Source organism: Ornithodoros turicata, chromosome 4, assembly GCF_037126465.1.
Source record: "Ornithodoros turicata isolate Travis chromosome 4, ASM3712646v1, whole genome shotgun sequence".
NCBI lineage: Eukaryota > Metazoa > Arthropoda > Arachnida > Ixodida > Argasidae > Ornithodoros > Ornithodoros turicata.
Window position 1 is genome coordinate 17,259,328 of NC_088204.1, and position 24,283 is coordinate 17,283,610.

The 24,283-nt window shown below is 45.5% G+C and overlaps 1 protein-coding gene across 1 annotated transcript in view; it reads right to left on the minus strand.

Moving 5' to 3' along the window:
- Positions 1–24,283, minus strand: part of LOC135391206 (uncharacterized) — a 179,044-nt gene that overhangs the window by 17,324 nt on the left and 137,437 nt on the right. Inside the window, exons 4-9 of the mRNA XM_064621358.1 lie at positions 22,670–22,747; positions 21,608–21,886; positions 20,134–20,406; positions 19,789–20,058; positions 18,872–19,050; positions 18,653–18,792 (exon numbers count right to left, since the gene is read on the minus strand). Coding sequence (XP_064477428.1) covers positions 18,653–18,792; positions 18,872–19,050; positions 19,789–20,058; positions 20,134–20,406; positions 21,608–21,886; positions 22,670–22,742 — 1,214 coding nt within the window. The 5' untranslated portion in view covers positions 22,743–22,747. The remainder of the gene's footprint in view (positions 1–18,652; positions 18,793–18,871; positions 19,051–19,788; positions 20,059–20,133; positions 20,407–21,607; positions 21,887–22,669; positions 22,748–24,283) is intronic.

Here is a 24,283-nt window from a genome sequence, read left to right on the forward strand (position 1 = left end):
AACTAGTATGTAACGGTCACAGCATACCAATAACCCCACATGTCCACGGTAATCGCTATTCGCATCTAACCCGACCTAGCCTAGCTAATCCAAACTCCTCCAAATAGAGCGACCTCCCAAATTGCGTGTCACTAACACTAGTCACGCTACTTTGTCACTCGTGCACAAAACAAATTTCCAAGTACACATTGACCATGCGCAATTACCGGGAACGTATAATTCTTCACAATCGCTATACGCTACGGTATGATACGTGCCTGCAGTGCGCCCGCGCTGCCCACGTAATATTTTAGCGCTCTAAGCTTTCGGGTGAACGGCCCCTATGAATAAAGCATAAACTATAGCTCGGCACAAACATGTCGCACACACTTGTGCAATGCTGCAAAAGGCTGCCTTGAGAGTTGCGAATTCTGGTAAAATGATCGTCAGCATTTTTCATGGGGACAGTTCGGCGGGGAATATTTGAATATGGGATAAGAAATTAATAATACTGATGCTTTGCAATAAACGAACATGCATGTATTCCTTCCAACGTCACGATAAAAAAAGTTATAAATTTTTATAGCACACTTAAAGTACCACTATGGACCAAATAAATATTTATTTTATTTTGCATTATATATCACCCTCGCTAAAACACCCAGGTTGCAAAATACACGGTGTTCTTCCTCTTTTATTCTGCACAGCGCGCCTTCAAATTGCGCGTCTCCTAGATTACGAATATGCAACATCTCTCATATATATGCAACGAATCACGAATATGCAAGGCTTTCATGTCTCTTTAAATTATATACAGTCTCAGAGAATGAAAGAAAGAGAGAGAAAGAGAGAAAAAGGAGGAAATTGGAAAGTAACCAACAGTCTTCTATTTCTAGTTCCCTATAGCTGGTATGCAAAAAATTATTACGAACGTATAATACACGAGCTGTACTCAACACAAACTAAATCGATGGCAACGCTAAATGACTATATATACGACACACAAGAACATAAGCACTATACAGAATATAACTATGTACACCATGTACATGGGCATGTGGGCACGACAGCACCAGAATGCCTCGTACTAACATTCTGTTTGTAATACAGTGCTTGCTGCTGATCACTGAACCTGCTTCCTACTGTGGCACTGGCACGTGTGGACGACCCTATCTGCTCCACAACTACACAAGCAATCAAGTCTATGAATCTCCGTGTGTGCATCCTGTTTGGATCAACTCTGCATCATCTGCTACTGCTGTCGAGAGTTGTGCAGCGCTTATAAAACCGTGTGATCCTTGGGATTTCTTCAGTGGGCACGACAGCACCAGAATGCCTCGTACTAACATTCTGTTTGTAATACAGTGCTTGCTGCTGATCACTGAACCTGCTTCCTACTGTGGCACTGGCACGTGTGGACGACCCTATCTGCTCCACAACTACACAAGCAATCAAGTCTATGAATCTCCGTGTGTGCATCCTGTTTGGATCAACTCTGCATCATCTGCTACTGCTGTCGAGAGTTGTGCAGCGCTTATAAAACCGTGTGATCCTTGGGATTTCTTCAGTGGGCACGACAGCACCAGAATGCCTCGTACTAACATTCTGTTTGTAATACAGGTCAGTTGTGACATTTCCACTTATCATAGTGATGATGTATTCCTCTTGGTGCTGCCGCGCCCACGGCTGATTTCTATGCTTGTTAGCTATGTATATGACATGTGCTACAGCTTGCTAATTTGTGGAGATGTAGAGCTCAATCCTGGTCCCCCGATTACCCGCGGCCTGGACGAACGCCTCGACGCAATGATGGATCTATTGCAGAAATTGAGTACAGGACAGTCTGAATTAATCGCTGAAGTTAGGACCATTAAAGAAAAACAAATGCAATTCGCAGCAGAGCTGTCTTCGCTGACATCGACAGTCAGTGCAATAGATGCTGACGTTTCAGCTCTGAAATTAACTGTATCCGCGGTGAAGGACGTGAGACGTGATGTCATGCGCCTGCAAGAAAGATGTGAAGACGCTGAGAATCGTTCTCGCAGAAACAATATCTTGTTCCATGGTATAGACGACCAGGATGGTGAAACGTGGAAACAGGCTGAGGACAAGATGCTATCATTCTGCCGCGACAAGCTAGGCGTAGAGGTCGATCCGAATCGCATAGACCGTGCTCATCGCCTTGGTCGCTTCTCACCAAGTAAGCGCCGCCCAATAATTGTCAGGCTTAATCAGTTCAAACTAAAGCAGGAACTACTTTCGAACGGTGCAAAACTGAAAGGAACGGGCTACTCGATTGGAGAAGACTATTCATCTGCTGTACGTATTGCGCGTAAGAAACTCGTCGAGTTTGCAAAAGAGAAAGGACGGCCATTTAAGCTCCGATTTGACAAAGTGATAGTGGACAGTATTACTTATGTGTACGATTGTAGCACAGACTCCATAAAGCCTTCGCAACCATAGCAATCGCCTCCCACGCCCGTTGGCTCTGGTCAATCTTCGCATGTGTATTCCGGCATCATGACTAACATACGTAGCGTTCTGCCCAAAAGAGATGATCTTATGAGTGTCATTCAGTCTACATGTGCTGACTTCATTGTTCTAACTGAAACCTGGCTGCGCCCAGATATCGCCAATAGCGAAATTTTTCCGTATTGTAACGACTATTCTGTGTATAGATGCGATCGCAAGGACAGGGTCGGAGGTGGAGTAATGATCGCTGTAAAAAGGTGCATCCCATCAATGCAGGTGTCAGCGCCCGATGATATTGAAACTGTTTGGGTATGCATTCAAATGAAACACAGGAAACTCATCATTGGTGCTTGTTATCGTCCACCTGACAGTGGTATTACGTTCACTGATAAACTTCATGACTGTCTTTCTACCATGCGAAATACGTACCCCACTTCCGACATAGTTCTAACCGGCGACTTCAACTTCCCTCAGATAACTTGGAGTCAAGGTACACCATCGCTTTCATCTTATCACGCGCTTGCTGCAGAATTCCTCGATAAATGCTCGACATTCAATCTTATCCAAGTGGTAACCGAACCGACACGTGTAGTGCCTGGGTCGTCCAGCTTAATCGACTTAGTATTCCTGTCTGACCCATCCTTATTGCAGTTCACCACATATCTACATGGCTTGAGCGACCACAGAATCATTCATTTCGGCTTATCGCTTGAAGCTCCACAAAGAAACTTTAATCAGAAAGTAATAAGGGATTATAGAAGGGGAAACTATGATGCAATGCGTCAGGAACTGGTGGCTTTTGTCACCACCTTCTCCCATTATTCTCTAAGTCATTCTCCGGAGGAGAACTGGCAGTTATTCAGGAACAAGCTTGACGAACTAACAGACAAACATATACCTTTAATATCCTTCCGTTCGAGTGAACGGTGCCCCTGGTTCCACTCAAAGCTGAAAACATTAGCTAATAGGAAGAAACGCTTGTATCGTCGTGCCAGAACTTCTAACACCAGTATTGCTTGGGGTAAATATTACCAGACGGCCAGGGAATTCAGACTACAAGTACAGAAAAGTAAAGAGAAATTTTATTCTGAAGACCTTCCCTCCTTGCTCTCGTCGGACCCAAGGAAGTTTTGGCGTACCATTGCACCCGCTGAGTCCAACCGTATCACAATTTTTGGTAGTAACGGCATGCCCGTTAGCGATGTAGACAGTGCCTGTTCCTTCAATGACTACTTCTCTTCCGTTTTCACCAACGAGGATCCGGGCCCTCTCCCGCCACTATCACTCGCTGCCACCGCAGAGATGCCCATGATAACTGTATCGACTAATGGCATAATCAAAATCATCGAGAATATGAAGCTATCATCATCAGCAGGTATAGACGGCATCAATAGTAAGTTGCTTAAAAACATTAAAGAACCTGTCGCTGTAATACTGTCACTCATTTTCGCACAATCTCTAAGTAGCGGCTATGTTCCCGCTGATTGGAAGGTAGGTAAAGTTATTCCGGTGCACAAATCGGGACCACGTCATGAGATATGTAATTACCGCCCAATATCACTCACGTCAGTTCCTTCCAAGCTATTAGAACACATAATTTTTTCTAACGTAATGTCCTTTTTAGAATCAAATAACCTGCTCCACCCGCGTCAGCACGGATTCCGAAAGGGTCTCTCATGCGAGACACAACTAGTCGAATTCACTAGCGACTTACACAGTATAATGGAGTCTGGTCTCCAGATTGACGCCATATTTCTGGATTTCTCCAAGGCCTTCGACCGCGTACCCCACAACCGTCTACTTTATAAACTCTCCTGCTATGGCATCCATCCCAACTTAATTGAATGGATTCGTTATTTCCTCACATCCCGTGTCCAATTCTGCACAATCAACAACGCCTGCTCCCCCTTAAAGAATGTCACATCCGGCGTCCCACAAGGCACTGTACTTGGCCCCCTCCTATTTCTACTCTACATCAATGACCTCCCTCTGGTATGCAACTCATCCATCCGACTTTTTGCTGACGACTGTGTTGTGTATAGGGCTGTCTCCACGAGCCATGACCAAGACATGTTACAACATGACATGGATAAAATTTCGGACTGGTGTTCATCATGGCAAATGCATCTGAATAACACCAAATGTAAAATCGTTCACTTTTCAAGGAAGCGTAGTAGCCTGCATTATAATTATAAGGTTAAATCAGAAGCTCTCACGATCTGTGATTCATACAAATATCTTGGTGTCTTACTAACCGCAGACCTGGAGTGGAACTCTCATATTAACTCTATATCCGCTGAAGCTAACCGAACCCTAGGGTATCTTAAACGTAATCTCCGCCCTTGCCCACCACAGGTACGGCTCCGAGCCTACGAAACATTTGTAAGGCCAAAACTTGAGTATGCATCTGCCATATGGAACCCCCACCAGCATTATTTAATCGCCTCCCTCGAGGCGATTCAAAACAGGGCTGTACGTTTTATTACCTCATCTTACTCCCGCTTCACAAGTGTATCTGCCCTTAAGTTTCACCATAATATAGCTCTCCTCTCCACCAGGCGCCGAATTGCGTCACTATGCCTCTTACACAAGATTTACCACAACACCACACTTCACACTAACCTGCTTCTCCCACCTGATTACATTTCCAACAGGGTTGATCATGGTAAAAAGATTAAGCTTGTTCACTGTCATTCTAATCACTGCCAGCAATCATTCATTCCATCTGCAGTCAGAGAGTGGAATGCACTACCTGAGCTTATCATCAACATTACTGACCCCCAGTCATTTCGCCGTCACTTATGTTCACACTTCCGTGTAACATGATATTTTTCTATGCTTGACGTCCAGTGCTTTATGTACTTTTTCTTCCTTGATGTTATTTTTTCTTTTGTAAGTTCGTGTGCTTGCTATCCTATTTTGTTTCTTCGCCCATCCCTCATGTAATGCCCTCGGGCCTTTGAGGTAATGGAAATAAATAAATACATCTAAAATTCATTAGTCATTGAATCTGTAGGCTATAACATATGTCCAAGTCTGAAAGTATCAAGAGAAATAATTGTACGATGTACACCATGCATACAATGAAGGCAGGGCTCCCACGATTGATACGTATCCGTCCTGCGCACAAACTGAGGGATGTGCTCCACATACAGTGTTGCCAACATTTTTTCGGCGCTCCCTACAAGTCAACCCCAAAACCCTCTAGAATCTGAACAAAAACCTCCGTTTTTAAAAATATCTTGTATTTTCAGTGAAACAATTAGGCAGTCTTGGGTAAGTTACTTTTAAAAAGTAACTGAGTTACAGTTACAGTTTATCTGCCAAAAATAGTAACTAAGTTACAGTTATAGTTACTTTCTTGGTCGAGTAACTAGTTACAGTTACAGTTACTAAGAGAAAGTAACTTAGTTACATTACAGTTACTTTTTATAAAAATGACCATGAGAGGGTGACACAAGTGTTAAAAACATACATTTATTTACATTTACTGAAGTGCGATAAAAATTGTCTTGCACTTAACCAGAAGCAATATGGGTTAATACGCGGTTATCCCACACGGAAAAATACGACATGTGCACGCGACCAGGCGCATCGAGGTGAGAAAGAAGAGCAGGGTGACACGCACGCGCGTTTCGTAGCGTGTAGAGAGAGAGAGAGACATACACAAGAACAAGGAACTCGCCTCAAGATGCTTTTCCAGGTTTGAAGTTGGCGTCCTGTTTGCCGAGTACGTCTTATTCCATAGCTTGCACTTTACAATTAAATTATTCTCGTCCTTCCATGATAAAAACTCGAAGCTTGCTTCATAGAGCGGCCGCGGAAGCTTATGATAGCAGCAACCGGAGAAGGATTAGCCATTGCACAGGTCGGAGCGAAAGAGAGCTGACAGAAAAGTTTCTCTTTGTGCATAATCATTCCCTTGTCCATATCCACAGGAGGCAGGGTCCCGTGCTAGGGCAGTGACACTATTACTCACATATGACTCACTCCGACCATTGAGGGTCACTAATTTCTGTTCGCAAAGCTGGAATTCCTTGCTTGGTCAAGAGCCCAAGGCACGAGGCACATACCGATTACGGATAAAAGGACGGAAGACATTGTTAGGGGGAAGTAGGGGAAGTTAGGGTAAAGAAAAAAGAAGGAACGACATTTATTCGAGTAACTAGTTACAGTTAAAAGCTACTTCTCTGGAAATGTAACTAGTTACTGTAACTAGTTACCCCCAAAAGTAACTAGTTACAGTTACAAGTTAAAAGTAACTTAGTTACTACCCAAGACTGCAATTAGGTATTGATGATATACTGATATATTCACTTGCGCGGAACAAGATATCACACGTTTGCATATGAAGGCATGTTCTTCACCGAGCAACGCCCCGACTCGAGTTGAGATGAGAATAGTGAGAAAATAAAAGTAAAGAGTGTGGATCGAGTCTAGAAGTCTGGCAGAATGCACTGCTTTGCAATGCTATGCTTTGGGATACCTCTTCTAGCCAGTCTTTGAATTCATCAAGTTTAAGTCACTCCTTCGAGAACTTCGGTTGGTATGGTGACTTCTTCTCTGGATCGGAAGGCTTCCCCATTATTGTGAGGAGGGATATTGTGCCGCAGAAGCAAACAGACTCGCGAAAAATCGAAAGAGCTTCACAGAGCATGCAAAAACCAACACGCGTCCGCCGTCACGGAGAGGAGCGGACGCTTGGCCGGAGCAGACGCCAGCACACGAAGCACGAAGAAACCCTCGAGTAAGCCGCATAAGGTGTGCAACACGCTACTTTCTAAAACATAAGGCGTTCTGAAACTTCTGGAGTTTGTCATCTGACATTCGTTGATCCGGTTTGGGGTCGTATTAGCAAAACTTCTATGGGTACATGACGAATGTTGAAATCCCTCCGAAGTGCAACCGAAACCTCCAGATTTCCCTCCTCCCTCCAAATCGAAATTCTTCCCGCTAGGCTCCTGCACAAACCCTCCAGATTTGGAGGGAAATCCTCCAACTTGGCAACACTGTCCACATAGCCTACTGAACCGATTACGATGGAGCACGAGTAGCTCCCGCCACAGGAAGTTCGTCACATTCGCGCGCAAGCGTCGCAGCAGGAATAACAATGGAGCGCGATTCCGCCGTTGTGCGAGCACCTTACAGCGCGCTGTCCACAATATGTCGGCGCCACAAGCAGTCACAAGAACGCTGAGGCGGTGGGACGGACGGCGTCAGTCCAAAAAGACAGAGCAAGCGACATTTATGTGACGGCGAAAAAGACCCCAAAAAGATCCTCGCCGTGTGACATTCGTATAGAGCACATGATTGTTCGTTTCGGCGTGACCGCCGGGCAAGTGCTTGTCGACACAAGGTTCCACAGGCAAAGATGGTCGCGTGTGGGTCGGATATTCCAGGCAAACCATTACATCACACCACGCAGGGATCCAGGGAGCCACGAGCCGACCAGCACCGACCACGACATGTTTCTTGGGCGTCGCCCGCTATTGGACCCATTGTTCTCCACTTCTTGGCAAACCACTGCTTCCGACAGCACGCTAGGAGAAGAAGCCAGTAAATGACTTAGTAGAATAGACGACAGCTTGCGGTGATGGGGGTGCACGGCGTCATGAAACTGTCGGGGTGACGCTGCCGATGGAGCCACTGGGTCATAAGCATGCGCGACAAGATCCTGTGCGAGGCGGCCAAACAAAACTTGAGTTGGCGACGGCTCGCTATTTAGAATACGCTGCGCAGTTCTCATGACGATTCCTCTGTTCATAAGGCCAATGTCAGGAAGTGACACTCCTCCACGCGAAGCCGGGCGAGACAGCAAGATACGTGCAATTGGTCTGCGACGTTTCCGCCAGAAGAACGAGGGTATCGCGGACTGGGGCCTAGCTATTATCTGCTGCGGTACAATTAACACGTGGCTCAGGTGCCATACACGCCCACAGAAAACATCTCACACTAAGTAGGCGCGCTCAAGGTACGAGAGGTCGAAGGGTTCCGCGGCTTGACACTTGGACTGGATCTCATGCAACACCTGCAGCCAGTTGTCTTGCATGGGGTCGTTCCAATAATAATTGGGTGTTTACGTCGCGAGACAACTGAGATCATGAGCGACGCCACAGCGGTCGGTCTGCGGATTGCTTTTGCCCACCTGGGGGTTCTTTAACGTGCGATGAAAGCTCATCACACGGCACCCCGTATTTAACGTCCCTCGCGGAAGACGGCGTGTCTAAGCAACTTGTACCCTGCCACCAAGTTGCTGGCGTCCTCGGCCGGGTTCGAACCCGCGATCTCGGGATCAGAAGGCGAACACCCTACCGACTGAGCCACCGAGACCGGTGGGGGGGGGGGGGGGGGTCGTTCCGGTCGAATAAAACACCAGGAATCTTGAGAGAGGAGGTACTGCGCAGAGGCAGGCTTACATTAGAAGCGCTGCCGCCGAGCAGTTACCCAAACAGTACAACATGTCGGCCAAATATTGGACAAACATATGTGTGTAGTCTTGGGTACTCTCTATTTTGGTCCTCTTCCCTTGAAATTTGCTCCCCAGCACTGGAAATAGTCCCAAAGTCTCAATAGTCGCAATAGTACCTAAACGCATTTAATTCCATCAGTCCACACCAACTAGTCCCGCAAGGGACTAGCAGTCGTGGCAGTTCGTGTAGTCCGCGAAAGGACTGAAACTATTGTTCCTGTTAGAGCGCATATACGTACATATACGTCTGTACGTAGACGTGATACGCGAAGAAAGAGCGTCTTCACTCTGCGCGTGCGCTACAGCCTTACCCATGTTCAGCGCATGCGTACTGTGCACTCGGTATTTCCTTGCGTACGCAAAGCCATAGCGTATGCAATGCTAAAAATCTAATACCCATGATTATTCCGCCTCGCCTGCAGCTTCCTAAGTTTTCTTTCGTTTTCGTCCTCGTGGCATGTACGCTGTTCTGTTCTTCAACACAATGTGATATGAAGCGTAAGAATAAACTAAACGGCTTAATTTGCCTGCCGGATTCTCATTATCATGCTAACGAGACATGGTTTAGCATTACCGTGAACTTTGTCAGGAAAAGCAAGCCAAAAGCAAAACGCGTTCAGTGTGTTCAGACGTCGAAAGGATTAGATGCACAGCAGATTAAGCTTTCATGACGGAGAAACACCCGCACTCATTCTAATCAGCCTGCTGTGTTGAATACAAAGCAAATCCCAGCGCGTCTCAGGTGCTGATCCTATTCCTCTTTCTTTCCTAACTTCTCTGCGCATATAGCTTGCGCTCAGAAAGGTAGGCTGACTGCGATTTTGGTTGTGTTTTATGGAAGTGCAAAGAGAAAGTTCGCTGCTAGTTACCTGAAAGTTCGGGCGGCAAGAACGTTATTCTTACGTTAGCTTAGCGCGATTTAGGTGTTGTCATTCGCTCCTAGCAGTCCCGGAAACGGAAAAGAACAACGGAACCAATAAATAACGATTTTTATGTGGCGAGAACGCGATACTGATTTGTTCAGTCTGTCACCTGGGAGCCAAATTGCATTAACGATACCGAAAGAAGAACTGACGCAAACAGTGCGGCGTTTCGCTAAGGATTCCGTGTTCTATATTCCGTGTGCATCAATTAAATCCTGTAATCAGTCGACATCAAGATGAAACAACGGAACCCGAGAACGGAAGAGAGGAGGGACGACACGAAATAAAGATAATGCTCAGTAGCCTCGGCACAAGTGATAAATCTGGAAACGATTAGGAGGCGTGCATAAAAAGTGACCTCCGCAAATGTAAATATCCCCAAACGGCACAGCAGACGACACCACCACCAAAAGCTTGTTTGAGCGACGCCCTCTAGATGGCGCTGATTCACGCGCGGTCTCGGTGACGTGTCTAATCTACCGTTTGCGAAGTAGTGATGGGCGATAATAGTCATCCGCATGCTATCGACAGTACTATCGATGGTTGACGCGACCACTCATTTGACTATCGATAGTTTCAGCTATCGATATTAAATTATCCGCAGTTTGCGCGAATGAAGACGGTTTTGTTTTCAAAAGAGACATGCTCAAATTCAGAGTGAATAAACTATCGATGGCTTGCAGTCCTGAGCGAAACGCGCATTCAGAACGCTTCGTTCTCAAAAGAATCGTGCTAAAACTTTAAATTCGAATGTTGAATTCGAATTCGAAAACTTCGAACGCTGAACGAGCTCAAGCAACAAATGTGCAGCACCTCCTGGCTAATAGGATCTGCTCGGGATCCGCTTCTGTACAAGGTCGATCCGGAGTTACGCTTTCGAGTACCACCTTCCTTCACGCGACAAACGACGACTGTCCTATATACATAGACTACGGCTCAATGTCCCGTACAGCGCACGTCTTCTCTTCAATCTGGGAAAGCGGGACTCCCCGAACTGTAGTGTGGCGTTGTAGAGGACGTAGAACACGTCCTTCTCAGGTGTCGGAAATACGTTGATGCTCGAAGGGTACTAGAGGCGAGCCTCTCTCGTGTGCACTCCTGAGCCTTCAACATCGCGAAACTGTTTAGATCCTCCGTCGTCCGACAAGGCGCTGAGGGCACTTGAAGATTTTCTACATCCAAACGGGCTTATGGACATTCTATGACTCGCTAAATGTGTGCTGTGTGTGCCCCCAGCGATTCCGACATTTTACAGTCACTTGGTCGAAACTTTTCAACTACATGTTGAACTCCATCATCATCATCTCTGTTCATCATCTATCATCTGTTTGTTGTTTCTGTGTGTAAGCGTACTGGGGTAGCCAGTTCGACTTCGTCGAAACTCATATTCCAATTTTTTTTTTTTTTTCATCGCCATCACTATCGGTGTGAGTAACCTATACCTTCCAGGAACGGAACGCAAATTCAAAACGTTTCCAATGGAAATATCCTTTTAAATTGCGAGTGACTCAACTATCGATAGTTTGCAGGATCGAAACCCGAATTTCCAGACGGTTCCGTTTTCAAAAGAAACATGCTCAAATTTTAAATTCGGAGTGAACAAACTATTGATAGTTTGTAGGAGCGAAACGCGAATTCAGGAGGTATTGTTTTCAAAAGAAACATGCTCCCCTTTTAAATTGCAAGGGAATAAACTATCGATTGTTTGCAGGTGCGAAACGCGAATTAAGAAGGTGTATCTGGATTGGCTCAAGCGCGGTGAAGCTTGCACAGTTGCCGGGTAGTGTACTGCTCTCCAGCGGTGAATCACCCCAGGCCAAAGTCATGATCTATTTGTTGTTGTTGTTGTTGCTGTTGTTGCACCACCTATATGTCACGATACTACACTCTTAAATATGAACTTCACCGCATAGCACGCTCCTAGCCAACCAACATCTCAAATGATATTGTTATCTTCCCTTATTTGTTGAAAACGGGAGGCGTACGCTCTTTTTGTGACACTTATGCTGTTCATAATTGTCACAAAAAAGGCGTACGCCTCCCGTTTTCAACAAATCAGGGGGCTTAATCGCTTCATCGTCGTTACAGTCGTTACAAGCTAACGAGTAGCTGGAAATTGAAAAAGTGAGTACGTGACACATTGCGCGTGACCTGTACCACGGCCTTCACGTATCACGCGAAGAGCGCCGTGCACGTATTTTATCACGTGCCCATGTTTTTAAATTTCCCGCCCGCCTTTTTGAATTTCCCGCCACTCGTTAGCTTGTAACGACGGTAACGACGATGAAGCGATTAAGCCCCCAGGGCAGATAACGATATCATTCAAGATGATGGTCAGCTAGGAGCGTGCGATGCGGTGAAGTTGATTTCTAAGCGTGTACGGATAGCCCGCAAAACTGTCGCGATATCGAATTCGGATTCGCTCGACAGTTGGACAATCGACAGTCAAAAACTACCGATAGCATCAAATGTTTCAAATGTAGTGTCACCCATCACTACTGCGAAGTCATTGGAATGAGATGCTTGCACATTTTGAGGTGAAGTTTTCATTCGCGTTTCCTATCTCTCTCAAAGTTACGAGGGACTTGCACACTACTAAGCTCCCCCCAGTGTGCAATTGCCTCACGTAACACACACAGCCCTTCCAGTGACAATTCTACAACTCTATTTGCAGCAACACAACCGAGGACGCTGCGAACATTCTGGTACAGTCTCGCTTGCAGCAGTGACGCTGGTAGGTTCCATTCAAGCACGAGCTCGGGAACTGTTAATGGTGAGTCTTGTGTAAAAGCCGTTGGCTGTGGATATATGAAAAATGTATATATATATATAGGCTACAAGTAATGAAGAGACTTGGCAAGCCATATAAGGATTAAAAACACTTGCTACTTTTATTACATTAATAATTAAGGGGATGTACTAGAAATAGATTTACAGTTACAGTTAGGGGTCAAGGTTTCGACAGTCAGCGCTGCCTCCAACAGGAGTCCTGTTGAAGGCAGCACTGACTGCCGAAACGTCGACCCCTAACTCGCGGAGCATTCGCTCATTTTTATATTTGTATCTGTATTTACTGGATGCACTGCGACCTCCAGAGGTGTTGCTAACACCCTGGAACATTTACGTCTTGCAGAGACACAGTGTTTGTGCCGACCCTAGAGCGTGTCACATCCCTACGCTGTGCCGATGACAGCCAACAAGCTCGAAACGGCCGTCCACAGCTCGGATTGTGGCACGCTTTAATTGTAAAATATGCCTCACGTGAAGCCATGGAGCATTCGCTCATTTCTATATTTGTATATACAGGGTGTTTCAAAAAACGTGTCATTCGGACTTTATAAAAAAACGGGGCGACGGAAAAATACGGGGTAAACGGCATTTGTGTGGCAACTGAATTTGCAATCTTGCAAAAATATTTTCATTTGATTTTAATTAAAATAAATTGAATTTCTTTAATAGAACTCCAAAAGTTCCCAAGTCAACCTAACGTTTTTTTTTTACAGAATTAGAGAGCCCGTAGAGAACTTAGTCAGATCCACCAAGAAATTCGCTCGATATTGCAAAGGGTACTGCCCAAAAAAAGTACCAAAGTTGAGGCTTCAGAGTTTCGGGTATTCAACAGCGCACCAAATCAGTCGGAAAAATGCGCGGAGGGCAGGACATGCTCCTGCCCCCATGAAGCTACAACAGTTTTATCGCCGGACCGGCGTGCAGCACAAGACGAGGCAGGTGACATTCCACCATACGTTGATAAGCGGCAAACAAAAATGATTCCGCCTCTTTTTTCACGCCCTGTGTTTTTTCGACCTTATATCTTTCATGGGGGCAGGAGCAGTCCTCCTCTCCACGAATCTTTGCGTCTGATTTGGTGCGCCGTTGAATACCCGAAACTTGGAAGCCTCAATTTCGGGACTTTTTTTGGGCAGTTCCATTTGCAATATCGAGCGGATTTCTTAGTGGATCTGACTAAGTTCGCTACGGGCTCTCTAATTCTGTAAAAAAAACGTTAGGTTGACTTGGGAAATTTTGGAGTTCAATTAAAGAAATTAAATTTATTTCAATTAAAATCAAATGAAAATATTTTTTCAAGGTGGCAAATTCAGTTACGACACAAATGCCGTTTACCCCGTACTTTTCCGTCGCCCCGTTTTTTTATTAAGTCCGAATGACACGTTTTTTGAAACACCCTGTATATATAACGCCGTGGATAAATCGCCGGCCTGGTGCGCTGGTTATGTAGGTATATTACGCTAAGCTCCCTCCAGGTGAGGTAAAAAGAACTCGTTGCTGGGAAAAGTGACGAATAAGACATTACAGATGTGTCTGTTTGTGTAGAACACACGCACCCACATACGCAGACACATCGTTCCGTATAGGATATAAAAGAAGGAAAAGAAAGATCAAGACAGAAAAAGAGGAAACCAGCGGGATCGCTCGTGAAAAATTCATGTTCCAATGTTCGGCGACGCCTTTTTAAAATATGCACAGGATGGGAGCGGGAGAGGTGATAAGGAGTCTCCCATGTATCTCTCTTCCGCATGAAAATCATCGTCTACGGCGGACGTTTTCATAAATGATTTAACCGGTTTCATACTGGGGGGGGATAGCTTTGTCGGAGCTGGACGCGTAATCTTGTTCTATATGGTAGGGAGGCATAACTTTGGATTATGTGAGTGCATGAAATATGTAAGAAGCTGTACGACGGAAAAGTTTTGCAGCGTAAGAGCTTGTTTCTGGTAATGGATAACGTGCGGCAGGAGCTATAATGCATATATTTTACTACATATCATAGGCTTGTTCGCTATACTAAAATATTGGCTACTGTGCCGTAGCGTTAGTGTAAAAAGAGCCAGATGAGCTGGATGAATGTCTTTTAAACAGTGTTGTACATAGCGGCGTTACTACTAGCACCGCTAGCGTATTCGTTACTTTTTCCAGTAGCGGAGTGGAGATCGCGGCTCATTTTAAATTGGGACGTAATTCCGCTACGAATACGGATAGCAGCGCACTCTTTCTCCGCTACCGCTACAGCTACTTTTCATAATATACATAGAAGACGTGGAACACGGACAGAAAAAGTGAGATCACGATGAAGCGGCATTCCTTTTAGTTACTTGTTAATCAGGCAGATTGATCTGACGATCTTCCTCAATTTCACTAACTCTTATAAGCTAAGCGCAATTGAATAGTTAGGAATATAATTTGTGTTATTCTGTGTAAATTTTTGGCTCACATTTGCGAAACACACACTGTTATGTATAACATACTACGTAATATTGGCTACGAAGCTAGTTTCCGTCATACAATCAGGTTCAAAACTATAATGTGAGCGTGTTGATACCACATTTAAAACTGTATCTTGCAGCTTTATTGTTCGGAGCAGATAAACAAAGCGTCGTGTCTTTTGGAACAGGAATCCGAAAATACAGGGCGTTCCAAGAAAAATGAGCCAAAGTTTTGAAAAAAAAAAAAAAAGTTAATCGCACGCCCACACCAACAAGACGGAAGGCATAGTGTTACTACGTAGTGAACTTAAAATTAGTGAACTTAATTAGTGAACTTAAACATTGCACCGTCTTTAGACACATTCGACAACGAGATGCCTACGGTAAGTGTTGCTTAGAGAAGGGTGCGGTAGCGGATAAGTGGCAGCATAGTATTTACGTTACTTTCATTTGGTAGCGGTAGTGGCATCTCGTTACTTTTTCAAATTTATAGCGACGCTAGTATTGCGTTACTTTTTCTGTGGAGTAGCGGCAGACTTGTGCCCGTTACCAAAAAAAAAAAAAAGGAACTAAATACGTTACTCGTTACCAACATACAAAAGTAACGAGTTCTCGTTACTCACATGTAACGAGTTACTTTTACGTTACCGCCGCATGGTTAAAGCAGCCAACAAACATGCCACCACTTGCCTTCAACTCTTTATTAATGAGGAATTGCACTTCAGAAGAAACTGATCGCCACACGTGGCAACGCGATTAGTGACCCTTCGTTTTGTCTTGCTCCCCCTCTGCGTCGCATCTTGGGTATATAGTCTGGGTCATTATAATAAACCATTTGCTGAGTCTGAGAATTTGTCGTCCGTCCTTCGTATTCCGTGTCTCTCGGCCCCTTACCATGAGTCTATATCAGCTTGCCTGTACCTTCTCCCATCTTTCCGCAATGCGGGTGATCGGAGATTATGAAAACACAAGGGAAGGCACAGGTTTTCGTGCCGTCGATCACCAACGGTTCCCGAAAACAGACTAGGGGCTGCGTCATAATTTAGGGCGCTCAGAAGCTTAGCAAAGACAAGAAAAGGCTAGAAATCGAAACGCGTTTTTTGTAGCCATAGCACAATTGGTGCCCGTTCTTGAAAGAGAGTGAATGTTGGAGATTACGGAAACAAGAGAAAAGACAACAGCACATCCAGCGAGGGACTGCAATAATACTTTGAGTCACACGTGGTCGTGGGTTACGCAAGTCAAATCTGCACGTGTTGCGCCACACGGAGTGCCGAAATGTGCTCCCCCGCGCTGAAGAAAAGGAACGAGTCACGTCAGTAACGAGTTATCAATTTTTGTAACTGATTCCGTTACTATTACCATTTTCTTAAAAAGTAACTTAATCGTTACTTCGTTACCCAAAAAAGTAACCGTTACCAAGTAACGAGTTACTTGTAACGAGTTAGGTACAACTCTGAGTAGCGGGTAGCGGTATTTCGTTACTTAGTTTTGGTAGCGGGTACAACACTGATTTTAAAGCGTAAATTTGGTGCTCTGCGAATGAATTCTGGTTAACGAATTTTTCGCCACCACCTGCTGCTGGTTTGGTCAGCCCCATTAGTTACTGTTGCAGGAGGAACGTTTCTCGTCAGAATGTACGGGACATGTTTTTTTTATCTTCTATAGAACCTTTATGATAAAACTATGAGAGTTACCTATATGTGGTTGTCACTGGTGAGCATTGTCGTATATTACCCACGTCACTATATTATCCACAATACATGATACCATCGATCAACCATGTACGTGCATACAGTCTGGCCCGATGGTTGTGCTGGCTACCAAGGGTATTATCAAGATGGCGGAATAAAGATGGCGGTGTATCGTAATATAAAGGCGGTGTATCGTGAACCTGAAGGTGCGTGCCTCCCATCACATATCAAGCAACACAACAGGCATGACACCAGGCGGGCATCCTGCTGTAAAGCGTATGTGACTACTGGACGACTAATTACCTGAAATTCATTAACTAACCTATTAATTAGATGTTTTCGGGGGAAATGCGAGATAGCTGAATTGAAGACAGCCATTACCTAAAGACCGTTTTCCGGCCCAGATAAGCCGAAGGTCATGTCGTTTCTGTGCTCCAGAAGTGCGTAGTTGTGGTTTCAGGGTTTAAGGGTTTAAAACAAGAAGAGGGCTGATTCAAATAATGACTGCCTCCAATCCTGGTGTCTCGCGTTCCACGCTAAATATCTAATTAAAAAGTTAATTAGAATAAAAATGACGAGCCGTCGTGTAGAATCTGCACGAAAGGTCGCCATTAAACCTCTCCTAACCGTTTGAATTTCATTCTAGCTACCTCCTTCGTGGACCTGCATGACGGCGTTTTTGTATTTTGTATGTTTACTAAAAAGTTAATTACTGAATTTTAGGTAATTAGTCATCCCGTAGTTACATGCGCTTTCCCAGAGGATGTCCGCCTGACCGCATTACCCGCCTGCAAAAATGGCATCAGTGCTGCCCTCACAACTTTTTGTAACAAAATCTGTAAATGATAAAAATGAGATATAGCCTGTATTTGATATGCAACGTACCCTTTGTGCCATTTACACAAAGCAAGCACAAAAATGGCTCAAAACAGGTACGCAAGGGTACGGGGGAAGAGCCACAGGAGCAACGGACGCTAAGTTAACCAAGGAATCGCACAAATCGTTTGAGATTTTGTCGCGGCTTCATACGGCCGCCGCTGATAAAATATACCGCGTGGACGAGCTTCAGAGAGACCCCACTTCACCTATAGGAGGGATTGATTATGCTTCTAGGTGTACGGCGATTTGCTTGTATACCGGCGTAACTCGTGGGGTAGATTAAGCTTTCCTTAGGGATCAGCTCTGCACCGCTGATACGCCACATAACAGGAATGACTGAATAAAGGAATCCATCTCTGAAGAACCTGCCTCGACGGTACCTCACCGTCAGACACGATATACGAAAGACTAGGTATTTTCTGCAAGATACATAACGCACTCATCAAAGAGAGACCGCTTCGACCGAATGTCAGTTCCGGAATAAGGGACTACAAGTCCGCACCCGAACGGCCTACGCGGTCTTGCTGTGTTTCTAAGTTGAGCCTGATGGCAAACACAACGCAAAATTTGAAAACCTACACTTGCATCAACTTACAGGTCATCAAACGCTGCAACTTCTGCAGTGATACCTATCATCAATACCTAACCTTCACAACAACTTCCAATGCTATAGCAACGTGTATGTAACCGATAATCACAAGCTGTCACCTTCTATAACCATTAGTGATCTCACGACGTAATCATCTCGAGATTCGACTGCGCCAGGTTGGCTTCTCAAAGGCACTGTGTGAAATGGAACCATTTTTCAACTATCTCTCTGTCTCGGAAGACAGGTTACAGGCGAAACTTGTTCGGATCATCAATTACAGGAGCGATGGGATGTATGGGCGCGAGTAAGGCACTATATCCAGTCGTTTAGAGAGTTATGCTGTTGACGAACCCATGATGAGATCATGAAAGTATGCTCTCGGGATTTAGCGCAAAAGAGGAACTTATTTAGGGATTACTTACCCTTCAAGGACCTGCTTCCCGCCGCGGAGTGTCCTCTCAACTTCCTCGTAGTCACAAGAGATGTCAATTCTCCTGTCCATGCTTTGAAGAACATACGGATGGTGCTGTACAACGATGCTGTTCAGGAACGTACCATTACCCTGCAGAAAAATAAAACAGTAACCGAGTCTTTAAGTCGCTCGAAAACATGTTTGCGTTCCATGGCGACCTTGCACATACCAGGTTCTTTGTGCCGCACTGTCGGCCATGCAGCGGCACGGTTAGAGCCACGTGTCCCGTATCTGTGACTGCTGTGGAGTAACACTGGTGCGGGTGGCCAACGGAATACACCTTGCCTCGGAAGGAAGATGTGACGTGAATGATGGCCGTCATTGCTGTGGCTTCACAGCGCATTTCCACTGTAAACAGAAGAACTGAGTTAGAGCGTAAGACATGTTACTTTTGTATGATTTCTCCTTTCTTCTTTTTCGCTCACCCTCCTTTCCCTTCATTTGCTTTACGTGTAATGAGCCCTAAAAAACGCGTCCTGGAGTAGCCAGTCCAGAGTGGTTTGGGACTAACATCTCCATTTTTTTTTCTTTTACAAGTCAATCTATCACCATTAAAAGGTGACTCTAGTTGCTTTGTTTCGAGGTCGGCGAGCCTAAAGCAGCACGGAGGACACTTCTAACGTACATATGTATTTTCACCGCGTTGATATGAACATACCTTCAGGAACCATCATGCGAAATAACAACCTTTGAGAAGCGCGGATTTCCTGAGAAACTTTGTCTACAAGAATGCATGCAGCAGCAGCGAGCACTCCCAGCTCCTTCTGGCGTGTCGTCAGCTGATCCGATGACTTTTATGGGCTGCTGAGAAGCGTCTGCTACAGCGCGAGAGCAAGGCGGCTTCTCGACTGCGTGGTGTCAGACGAAGGGGACGCACGTCGCCAAATACAATCACAAAAAGAAACGAAAAAGTAGGAGCGCGACACACTATTGGGCATATGAGATGACGTCACGGGCTGAGAGTCGAAGGAAGCGACTTTTTCTGATCCACGAGATTGAAAGCTCTCTTTCACACCAGGACAGCGCGAAGGCGTATCCCGGGGCTCCCGGGGGCAGAAAAGATTGGCTCATCGTGAAAGTACCTACCGTCAATACAAGAGCCTTTCTCGTACAATCGTCTGTCCGTATCACTGGAGACCTCAAAGTTGACGTCGTGTAGAGTAGTGTAGCTGTCGTCCGGGCTTAGAAGACAGAGGTGACGCGATTGGTCATAGACGAAACTCCGACAGACGAAGTCCGTGTGGTTCATGCAAGACTCCTGGCACAGAGTATGTGATGTGGCCGACTCGTCCACGTATACGTGACCACTGCTCAGATCACGGCCGTGCATGGACCTGAACTGGCACTTTTGCGGTTCTGCAATCGTAGAAATCACGTGTCCAGGGCACGGAGCATGTTTCTAGCATCAGTGGCACAAGGTTGGGTACTCACCAGAGACGCATTGATTCTCGCTGTAGATGACGTCAGTGCTTCCGCCCGCGCTCCGAAAAGCCTCCGCGGCCGTCCTGCGGTCATGCCTGCTCAGGACGCAGCGCTGCTTGGATGTCTGGTACCTACTCGACCTGCACGCGAAAGCCTTCTCCGAAGTACATAACTGTAGACAGGCGTCCTGATTGACAACACCTGGAACAGACTTGTCTTCGAATCCCAGAAGTTGGTATCCAGGAACGCGTTCAAAAGACCAGTGCCTGAGACACGGGTTTTCTGCAGAGACAAAATGTGCGAAAGTGAAAAACAGATATGAATGGTGCGGAAGAATGAAACTTGTTTCATAGCGTCGAGGTTAGTGTAGTATCCCTTTCTTTTATTAATAACGCGTCCTGGAGTAGTCAGCCCCGAGTGGCTCGAGACTACCATTTCCATTTTTTTTCTTTTAAAATCAATCAATCAATGAAACTTGTTCCAGTAGTCAGCACCATTCCAGGAGTCTCAATGGATCTGGTGCAAGTGATGTGGAGTTGCTGGCCTCACACTAGTGAAGCCAAAATCTCTTTTTTTTTTAAACCACTCAATCAACCAATCAATGAAACTTGTTAAAAGGTGCGGTTGACAGCTTACTGTGTACTTCAAGTGCTTCCTCTTGTAAAGCGGGAACCGCGTGGAACGAAAAACTAGCCCAATCCTCCCTGAACCGAAATTTTTGTTCGTGCATCACCGCACGCTGCCAAACTGGAAGCCCGAGTTCGACCGAAGACTCATGACCGTAGCAGCTGACCTAGGGCCATATCTCCTTTCAGCCCTCCAGCTCAATGGGATAATCCTGCTATTCATTGGAGGACGGGCTTCGGACGTAGCAACAGCCTTCCCGTTTGCGACGTCATTGTTGCTATTGTTCCCCTTCTGGCTGAATAGCCATTGGATGCCCGCAACTTATTCTGTATACAACAGTTACGGTTTCGGCGCAGAAATCCGGCTTCGCCAGAGAGTACCGAATTCGGCCCGAAACTCCAATCTCCGAGAAAAGTTCGGTCCCTATTTCGGTTCGGAAAGAATTTGGCCTGCTTTTCTGCCATGCGGTTCATGCTTGATGTCGTGTGGAAACTTGGGAAGGCCGTATAATGAGTCTACGTGTATTGATCTCTTCGAGACAACAACCAAGTACCCTTGCGTATTGTCAAATGCGCAGTTTCTAGATTTCCAGAAACGTGCGGCACAGAACGTACGTAAAGAACCAGGAGGTGCTCGAACACACACACACAAACAAAAAAAAAGAAACAAAAAATCTCAGTGATTCTTTTCTGAACTGTATTTTGCATGTACTGTTCATTCTTCTTGAACAATTAACGAAGTCATGCACGTTGTCTTTTGCTTTACTTTTTGTATACTTCTGTACTTTGTATGTCTCGAACAGGCATCTGCGTGCGCGGGCAATGGTACTCAGAAGCAAAACGGGCCAACCTCTCACCTGTAAGACATATCTTCCGATGGAAGCTCCAGTTGGGGTCTGGCAGCAGATAATCGGAACGATTGGCCACGTCGAACCACGTGAGCGCACAAGCCTGCCTCAAATGGTTGACGCTGTACCCTCGACACCGATCGTCTTCAAGGCACCTCTTGTAGCAGTCCTCTGCTGACGTCTGAGGCTTTGGGGTTTTCAGCCCCCCAATGAAGTCGGCCACTTTGAACCCAGAAATCCTCTCGTATGATGTGTGTTCTTGTGAACAGTGAGATGTGCTCTCTGTGGCTGCAGAGAAGACGGCACTGAGATGTTATATGTTCAGACACTTCGGTGCCGTGTGCATAGCTTCGTATGCAAATGTAGCCTCCATACAACAACTTGTTCAGAGTTTCGTAGTGAAATTATTAGAGGTAACTTGGACTAAACCTATGATGGCAACACCTTCCAAAGGAGAGACAACCGTTCTTTTGAACACAAAAGGTTTCTTTGCTTTAAAGGGGCACTAGAGTGCGAAAATTTATCCTTAAGGAATGAAAGATAAGCGATACAAAAGGAACTGAATTGATCCATTGCGCCGTTCGCGTTCGTCGTCGTCGATTCGTCGTTCGCGTGATTGAAATCGCAATTTATAATTTCTCTCTTCCCTCCTTCTCAAGAGGCACAAAACGTCAGTGCGGATAGGATGTCCAATCATCGCCGAAGATCGTTTGCGGTGTCCAGTGGGAGGCCACCCCGCATTGTCGCTCCTCTTGAGAAAGAAGAGAAGAGGGAAGGGATAAATTGGCGGATTTGTTCTCACGAACGACGCAGCAGATGAGTCCTCAAGGTAACGGCACCTTTCACTTCGTGATGAGAAGTTCTAGTACTTTAGTGCCGATTAGAACCATGAATGAGTTACACTCTGCCGCTGAATAGTGTTCAGCTATTTTAGACGTGTGCTTCTCCGGTCCCGCTAGTTACATGCCTATACGCCTCGAACATATTGATAACCGATTCCTCTGCCTCAAAGTTCGCCTTGAAAGCTGTGGTGTCCTGTGAAAACGTTTCTCGTTATTTGAGTCAACTTACCGTATGACCTCGCTGTAGACATGACCATAACAACGAATGAACTCAACAGGGGCTTGAGGTTCGGACGAGTCATCGTATCTAGAAAGAAAGAGGAAAGGACCACGTGAACATCAGGAAACATTGACAAAAGTAGCGGTAACAACGAATAACATCCGGCTCTTTGTCGTCCCTTTTCCGAAATTGATTATAACACCAAATCACTGTAGCTTTGTGGAAGTTGGAGATGCCATGAGTTGTGCTCGACCTTTTTCTCGTTGTGTTTTGTTGAACCGCACATTGTCGTAAAAAGAACAACAAAAGCTATTAGATATACGTCATACGCCTCTTTGCGTTCGAGCAGTTGTCTCGGGGATCGACCATGTGCGGACGACATCCATAGACGGGGTTGGGTGCAGCAGAGAAGATTAACGGTTCGAGGCTCCCGACGGTATACTGGCAACAATAGTTGACACGCCAAGAGAGAGAGATGTAGACGACAAGGAGGAATAAGATGGGTGAGAGAAAAGGAGGAGGAAAATAAATTCAATCTTGGGAACGTTCTGGACGGTACGAGCCTACGGTACTGTGTCTCTGTTTCTTGTTTGAGACACTACAAGAGACAGGGTATGAACGGTATAGGAATGTCTTCATAACCTCGCATCAAAAACATCAGTTTATACATTGGATTTCCCTCTCTCCCCTCCTGAAATACCCGTTTTGACAAAGAAACCGCCCCCCCAAACCGAGGGTCTGGATCCGCCCCTAAACATAGGGATGCTATTATCAGCGGCAACGTCTTGTGTAACACACTCTTAAAAATGAACTTCACCGCACAGCACGCTCCTAGCCAACCAACATCTCGTATGATATCGTTATCTGCCCTGATTTGTTGAAAACGGGAGGCGAACGCCTTTTCTGTGACAATTATGTACAGCATAAGTGTCACAAAAAAGGCGTACGCCTCCCATTTTCAACAAATCAGGGCAGATAACGATATCATTCGAGACTACGGTTGGCTAGGAGCGTGCTATGCGGTGAAGTTCATTTTTAAGAGTGCACTGAGAGGGGGAGCTGAGGGGGTGGGGGCAAGTCTCCCTCTCACAGCGCTTCATTACTGCAAAATTAGGTTGGCGGGAACATTGCCCATCTCAGAACGACGATTTTCCACTTCTCTCTCTTTCTTTTTTCTTTTTTGTCGACTGCTGCCAGTGGAACAAGGAACCTGTCTTTGTGTGAGTTGGCGTGTTTTCTACACGGGCTGTGGCAAAAAAAGAAAACAAAAAAAGAACGTGGCAAAATTTCAGTTGGCAAAATTTGGCAGTCAGGCGCAAGTCGTAGCAAAAGTTCCCAGACGATAACTGCCGTTTATTACCTCTTTTTCGGACAAGTAGTCTTTTTTTCTTTTTACAAGAATTAATAGCACGTTAGGTGAACACCCCGAGTACAGGGTGTTTTTTGTTTTTGTTTTTTTAGCAGTTACAGAGTTCTATTAAAAAAGCTATGACAGCAGCATAGATGTCGTTTCTGCATCATTCATTGGCATCATCATTCCAGGAGTTTTCCACCAAAGTACCTGGTGCAAGTGATGTGGAGTTGCGGGCTTCACACTAGTGAAACCAAAATCTCCATTTTATT